A 7,447-nucleotide genomic window follows, 5' to 3' on the forward strand; every position below is an offset into this window, starting at 1 on the left:
ATCTGAGAACATCCCAGTCAAGTGGCTAAGGCCTGCCTGGAGGAGGAAAGCCCTGATATGCTCGGAGGGATCACCTGCTCCCGGGACTAAGTGTTCAGTGCTCCCTGTGTTCTACTCACCAGCAATGAGCAAGAGGAGGGTCAAGAAACCTTGACAAGAGGGGACATAGCATGTCAAAGACCCAGTGGAAGAGAAAGAGGGCTTCAAAGTATGGAATGATGTTCCTCAGAATCCTACTTAACCCACTAAAAATAATTCCTTTTTTTTTTTAAGATTTTATTTATTTATTTGACAGAGAGAGAGAGATCACAAGTAGGCAGAGGGTGGGGCAGGGGGGAAGCAGGCTCCCTGACGAGCGGAGAGCCCTATGTGGGGCTCGATCCCAAGACCCTGAGCCAAAGGCAGAGGCTTAATCCACTGAGCCACCCAGGCGCCCCTAACCCACTAAAACTAATTCTTTTTTTTTTTTTAAAGATTTTTTATTTATTTATTTGACAGAGAGAGATCACAGTAGGCAGAGAGGCAGGCAGAGAGAGGGGAAGGGAAGCAGGCTCCTGCTGAGCAGAGAGCCCGATGCGGGACTCGATCTCAGGACCCTGAGATCATGACCTGAGCCGAAGGCAGTGGCTTAACCCACTGAGCCACCCAGGCACCCCACTAAAACTAATTCTTAAAAGCTCTGCATTCAGGACAAGAATGAGAACAGGGAAGGACATTGCCGGCTCACTCCTGACCCTCAAGGAAGGTACCTAAGTTCAGATTCTGTCCTTATCTTGAGCTCCCCAGGGAGAAACTTGCCTGGTTAAGCCCCATGGAACTTTTGCTTCTCTCTCTCATTCGTAGTTTTTCTCATGCCTAATTGGGTGCACAACATGTGAAAATACTGTCTTTGATACTTGGTCATGGAAGAGAAACCAAATAACTCAGAAGGAAACAATTCAGCCAGTGGTATTTCAAAGCAACTTCTGGCCCCTTGAACAAATTTGAAAAAACCACATGACAGGAGAAAAATTTCAGATCAATAACGAAACCCAAAGTCCACAGGAACAGGCCAAGCTAAGGCAGACTGGAATGCGAGTTCCCACCCCCCCCACAGCAGGAGAGATGGGTTGGGGTAGGCAGGGTGTGGGAACCTCTAGAGACCCCAGTCCTGGCCAGCTCTGGGGGAAGGGGAGAGGGACCCAGAGCCACTCAGACACCCAGAGAAGTTTCCTGGAGGGATTCAGATTTCAGAGAAGGAAGTGAAGGCCAAGACAGCTGCCAAAAAGAGAGAAAAGATTGTTCTTCATCAGTGGGGCGTGAGTGGCGGAGGGGAGGGCCACAGGGGCCTGACAAGGGACATGAGTGATGGTGGGGATGGGCGGTGGGCATCACCAGCCACACCAGGAAGGATGAGGGGCCTAGAGGAGCAAATGCGGATCCTTCCACGAGCACCTCCTGCCCGCCCAACAGAGAACCAGCAACAGATTCTCCTGCAGGCAGGACCAAGTTCAAGTGGGCTCTGAGAACACCCCACCCCAAGAGGACCTCATTTCCACAAACTGTCTTCTTCTTGGCAATTCCTCAGCCACTTTGGAATTGCATATCGCTCTATATTGGCGGACCACTCTGCAAACAGCCCATCAGCCCCAAGTGTACGTGGGAAGACCTGTGTTTCCATGTAATTGACTCCCTTCATATCCTCCGTATTTTATTTTATGCATTTAAAATTATCTTGGGGGTCGCCTGGATGGCTTGGTCAGTTAAGCATCTGACTCTTGATTTCCGCTCAGGTCTTAATCCCAGGGTCTTGAGTTCAAGCCCTGCGCTGGGCTCCATGCTGGGTGTAATGGAGACTACTTTAAAAAAGAGAAAACTATCTTGAAAGAAAATAAAGTTTTGAATTAAAAAAAAATTTTTAATTATCTTGAGGTTAACTGGCAAGGGAGGAGATGACAGAAAAGGCCAAGAACCACTGAGTAGAGGGTGGGGTACGCAGAGCCCACAGGATGTTAGGGGCAAGACGCAGGAGTGGGATGTGGCTCATTCATTGGATGGTATTGGATATTCGTTGGATTGGGGCCCTCCAGAACCTGATTCCAACCTCCCTTTTGAATTTGTCACCCCACCTGTCCAACCCCTCAATCTTCATGAGCCCAGTTTGCACCAAATTGGCCTTAGTGACCCTCACATAGGTCTGGCACCATCTCTTTTTGCCTTTGCTCATGTATCCGTTGGTCTATTTTTGTAAGTGTTATTTGATTGTCTTTCTCTCTGTCAAGCAATGGGCCAAGCACTAGAGACAGAAAAACGAACACGACAGACACCATCCCTGTCCTTACACAATTTGTCCTTTATCTGCCAACAGAATTTGGCATTTCTGAGGCACCTCGCTGACTCAGTCGATGGAGCATGCAACTCGGGATTCTGGGGCTGTGAGTTCGAGCCCTGGACTGGGTGTAGAGGCTACTTTAAAATAAGATTTTTTAAGTAGTCTCCATGCCTAGCGTGGAGCCCAACCTGGACCTTGAACTCAAAACCCTGAGATCAAGACCTGAGCTGAGACCGAGAATTGGACATTTAATTGAACACAACTGACTGAGCCACCCAGGTGCCCCTAAAAATGAAATTTAAATAATATTTAAAATATTTAAATAAATAATTTAAATAAAAATTTAAAAATATGTGTGTGTGTGTGTATATATATATATATATATATATATATCCTGTTCCACAACATCTCCAATGCTGCCTTTTTCCTGACTTCCAGATTTGAGTTCCTTCTCTAATAATGTCTTATTGGCATGATCATAGGAGAGTGGCAGGAAAGTCCTGACCCCTCTTGGTTATTAGATTTATTAGGTTTTCGGGGTGCCTCAGTGGCTCAGTCAGTTAAGCGTCTGCCTTCAGCTCAGGTCATGATCCCAGGGTCTGGGGATCGAGTCCCCCATCTGATTCCCTGCTCAGCGGGGGGGCCCGCTTCTCCCTCTCTCTCTGCCTGCTGCTCTGCCTACTTGTGCGCTCTCTCTCTCTCTGATAAATAAATAAATAAATCTTTTTAAAAAGATTTATTAGGTTTTTGTAATTAGGTTATGCAACCTGATTTTCTGTTGTTCAGTTCTAATCATTAATCAGTGTTGGGTTTTCGTGTTTCATCGTTGCAATTGCAAAAGACAAAAGATTCTTTCCACGCTGTCATAGAAAACTGCCTGATTTTCAGGCTGTGCTTGAAGTCAGTAATTCTTGCTTCTGAATCTACACTCTTTTTCTTCAGGCTCTCCAACGCTTCTGGACTCTACCTTCCCAGGCTTTGGTCCCTGATTTCCTTAAGCCCTTCACACTGTCCTATGGTAGCAGCTGCTTAGGACCTAAAATCTTGCCTTCATTGAGCACTTCCCTCTGGCCGACCACCAGAGATAACTCAGGTGTTTAGCCCTCCGCAGAGTAAAACCACAGCCTGCAAGAAAGTTCCCGAAACATCTGGATCGTGTCTTCATTCAGCCACAGTCCGGCCCCATGGTCAAGTCCAGTTACCCTTCCTCCATCTCCCTGTCCCAGTTTCATTATCAGTCAGGATCCTCAGTTGCTGAAACGGAATCTATTTCTGACTTGTAGCAGAAAATAAACAGATTTATCGGTTAGCCCTCAGAATCAACGGAGAGACGGGAAAACCCCGGCTCAGAGTTAGGCCGGAGAAGCACAGGGGAAAATCACGCCACAGAGCAAGTCCTGTGAACACACACCGCTGCCAGCTGTATGGACAAATGACACCCCCTCACCGGACGTGGGAACCCCTACAGCTTGTAGCCCCGCGGCTTCCAGGACCCGGCAGTGACAGCCGCTGCTGAGCTCCCCAGAAAGGGGAGCTTTGCCTTCTTCTTTGCTTCACTGATACCAGCCTCAGCATCCGGGGCACCAGCGTCTGCTGGACCGAGCCCAAAGGGGAATCAGGCTTCTTCTGCCTCCATGATGGAAAGCCCTGGATTCCCCAAGCATAGAAAGGGGTTGGGGGGGGGCGGGCAGGGGTGCCTGGCTGGCTCTGTCGGTTGAGGATCCCACTCTTGCTTTCGTGATCTCAGGGTTGTACGATCAAGCCCCATGTCCGGCTCTTGGTGCTCAGCTAGGAGTCTGCTAGGGGTTCTCTTCCTCTTCCTCTCCCTGCGCCCCTCCCCCGCACGTGTAAATATACACACTCTCTCTCTCAAATAAATAAATAAATCTTTTTTTTTTTTTTTTTAAAGAAAACAGAAGGAAAAGGAAGGAAGAGAGGGAGCCAGAGATGTGGATGTGCTCTGTGCAGAACGCCAGTGTGCAGGGTGGGACCCCCTCTCTGGCCATGTGCAGAGCTTTTCCAGAGGGCGTCTGACAACACCCCAGTCCCCCCACTGAAAGGAACACACACCCCAGGCATCTGCCACTTAACAGCCCCCCTCCCCTCCTCCCTCACCCACTTGCATTCTGTCACCCGGGGGACGCACAAAGTCCCAGCCTGCAGCCAGCTGTTGTGGCTCTCAGTCTACACCCTGTCCATGAACTGGCTGAGGGCCACCTCTGCCCCGGGTGGCTTGTGCACCCTTCTCTGTCACTGTCAGAGGAGGAGCCTGTCTTGCAGGCTCATTGGCTGTGAAGTCACCTTTCCCAGGCTGGGCTCACAGCCCAACCATTCCCATAACTACACCTGGCTTTATTTCCAAGTAGTCTGCTCGGAGCTCTACCACCACGGCAGTCCAGAACCTTCCGGTCAGGCAGCATGGACACAATAGTGTCCGTCCTGCTGTCCCTGCTACTTCTTCTGGGGCCTGCAGTCCCTCAGGAAACCCAAGCTGGTGAGTAAGGAAGCCAGGGTGGCTCTGAGGGACAGATGGGCTGGAGAAGGACCACTAGTGCAGCGGAGATTCCCAAGGATACTGTGGGAAGAGGTGTCCCAGGCTGTCACCTAACTCAGCTCCCAAACTTCAAAAAGGATTGAGGGAGCCTCTGGAGTCATGCTAAATGAGGCTTTAGAGAATCAGAAGCTAAAACCCTTAGCTTACAAAGGAGCAAAACCAAGACCAGAGAGGTGAAGTGACCTGGCCAGGGTCACACAGCCAGGACAGTGCAGGAGCCACACGAGTAGAACATCCTGTTCCTTCCTTTCTTCCAGTGGCTGGATGAGTCTGTCTGGCTCACAGAGCAAAAGGGAACAACCCTAAGCAGCAGATGTGAAGGCAGGTTAACTGCAGGGTTGTAGAAGGAAGTCTGTCCCCTCCCCCTTGCCATCAGACCACAGTGCTGCCCATTAGCCCTGAAGGCAAGTTAGGGGGAAAGAAGCCAGCTGGAATCTGGGAAGCACCAGAGTCCACACTAGAATAGGAAAACGGGCTGTTTCATGACCACCAATTTCAGGATGAAGAAATGAAAAGTAAACTGTGCATGTTTGAAATTTGTGACACTTAAAAACTATGAGAATATATGTTTTATTTTAAAATGCTAATCAGTGGGGCGCCTGGGTAGCTCAGTGGGTTAAAGCCTCTGCCTTTGGCTCAGGTCACGATCCCAGGTCCTGGAATTGAATCCCATATCGGGCTCTCTGCTCAGCAGGGAGCCTGCTTCCCCCACTCTCTCTCTGCCTGCCTCTCTGCCTACTTGTGATCTCTCTGTGAGTCTAATAAATAAATAAAATCTTTTTTAAAAATTTAAAATAAAATAAAATGTTAATCGCATCCTACACCAAAATCTGTATTAGTCAGGGTTCTCCAGAGAAACAGAACAAAGATATATAGATATATATAGAGAGAAAGAGATTGATTTTAAGGAACTGGCTAGCACAATTGAAATCTGCAGGCTGGAGATGTGGAGAAGAGTCAGTGTTGTTGCCTTGAGTCCAAAGGCAATCTGAAGGCAGAAAGGCAGAATTCTTCTTTGGGGAACTGGGCTTCTTTCTTGTGGCCTTCAACTGATTAGATGAGGTCCACCCACTGCTAAGGGTAATTTGCTTTACACAAGGTCTAAAGTTAATCACATTTAGAAACTAGTCACCAAGAATAATTTCAGCACTTGATCTAGGAATCTGCCATATGACCTCCAATGTTATTAAAATCAATATGAATTGTATCACAAATTAATTATTGGAAATGCTCCCTGCTCTCCAAGTCCCTGCCAAAATGCAAGGTGCAACCCTGGGAATTCTGAGATCCAGATCCTGCTCTTACCTGTGCCAATCCATTCTAAGTCATCTCCTGAGTTTTCTGGTAAATTCTTCCTATGCATTCGAATTCTATGTCTTAGACTAGGTTATGCTTCAGTAACAAAGTTTTTAGTGGCTTACCCTAACAAATGTTTAATTCTTGCTCGTGTAAAGTGAAAACAGACAAGGCAACCTTCCTGTCTTCCCTGAGGTGACTCAGGAATCTGGCCTATTTGCATGTTGGGACTCCTGTTTTCATCCTGAAGTCTCCACAGTCATCACATTAAAAAAAGAAAGAGGTACCTGGGTGGTTCAGTCAGTTAAGCATCTGCCTTCAGTTCAGATCATAATCTCAGGGTCCTGGGATCGAGCCCCATGCCAGGCTCTCTGCTCAGTGGGTAGTCTGCTTCTCCTTCTCCACCTGCCTGCCTCTCTGCCTACTTGTGCGCTATATAAATAAAATCCTTAAAAATAAATAAATGAATAAGCAAATGAGTTCATAGGGCCTCAGACCAGAAAAAAGACATCATTCCCTCTCACATCCCCAGAACTCAATAGCATGATCCCAACATACGTACAAGGAGGCTGAGAAATATGATCTTGTGTGTCAAGAAGAAACAGTGCAGTGAAAACACAGATGGTGTCTAAAGTACCATTCCCAGGATAGACATAGGACCCTTTTCACTTGAATGAGCTTCCAGAGGGGCCCAGAGGCCACGGCCCCCTCCCTGGCCTTCCGCTGCCCCACGTTGGGCCTCCCCTGCATGGACCCCACACCTCCAAGTGCTCTCCTCTTTTTCAGGGCCTTACTCTCTGAGCTTCTTCTACACCGGGCTCTCCAGGCCCAGGGACGGCTTCCCCAGCTTCCAGGCCACAGCCTACCTCAATGACCAGGATTTCTTTCACTATGACAGTGAAGACAGGAAGGCCATCCCTCAGTACCCCTGGAGCCAGATGGAAGGACTAGAGGACTGGGAGAAGGAGAGTGAACTCCAGAAGGCCAGGGAGAAGATCTTCATGGCGACCCTGACGGACATCATGGACTACTACAAGGACAAAGAAGGTCAGTGAACAGTAGACTGCGGGGGGAGGGGGGCGGGGGTGTCTTAGCTCAACGGGCAGCCCTGCAGGGGTAAGTGGAAAGGGGTCAGCAGGATGGAAATAACAGAGATGAGAGTAGAAATTCGCAGGCACTCTGCATCCCCCCACCCCACAGCGCACCTGCATCCCCCCCACCCCACAGCGCACCTGCATCCCCCCCACCCCACAGCGCACCTGCATCCCCCCCACCCCACAGCGCAC

The 7,447-nt window shown here is 48.9% G+C and overlaps 2 protein-coding genes across 2 annotated transcripts in view; one reads left to right on the forward strand and one right to left on the reverse strand.

Annotated features, from left to right (window-relative positions):
- GJC3 (gap junction protein gamma 3) overlaps positions 1–6,924 on the reverse strand; it is a 31,725-nt gene extending 24,801 nt beyond the window's left edge. The window contains exon 1 of the mRNA XM_059414506.1: positions 6,449–6,924. The gene's annotated coding sequence lies outside the window, so the exon portion shown is untranslated. The remainder of the gene's footprint in view (positions 1–6,448) is intronic.
- AZGP1 (alpha-2-glycoprotein 1, zinc-binding) lies at positions 4,636–7,231 on the forward strand. Its single transcript, XM_059414514.1, has 2 exons — positions 4,636–4,805; positions 6,948–7,231. The coding sequence occupies exons 1-2, from the start codon at positions 4,730–4,732 to the stop codon at positions 7,214–7,216; spliced, it is 345 nt and encodes a 114-aa protein (XP_059270497.1). The 5' UTR covers positions 4,636–4,729; the 3' UTR covers positions 7,217–7,231.
- The last annotated feature ends 216 nt before the right edge of the window (positions 7,232–7,447 follow it).

This window comes from Mustela nigripes, chromosome 11 (genome assembly GCF_022355385.1).
Source record: "Mustela nigripes isolate SB6536 chromosome 11, MUSNIG.SB6536, whole genome shotgun sequence".
In the NCBI taxonomy this organism is placed as follows: Eukaryota; Metazoa; Chordata; class Mammalia; order Carnivora; family Mustelidae; genus Mustela; species Mustela nigripes.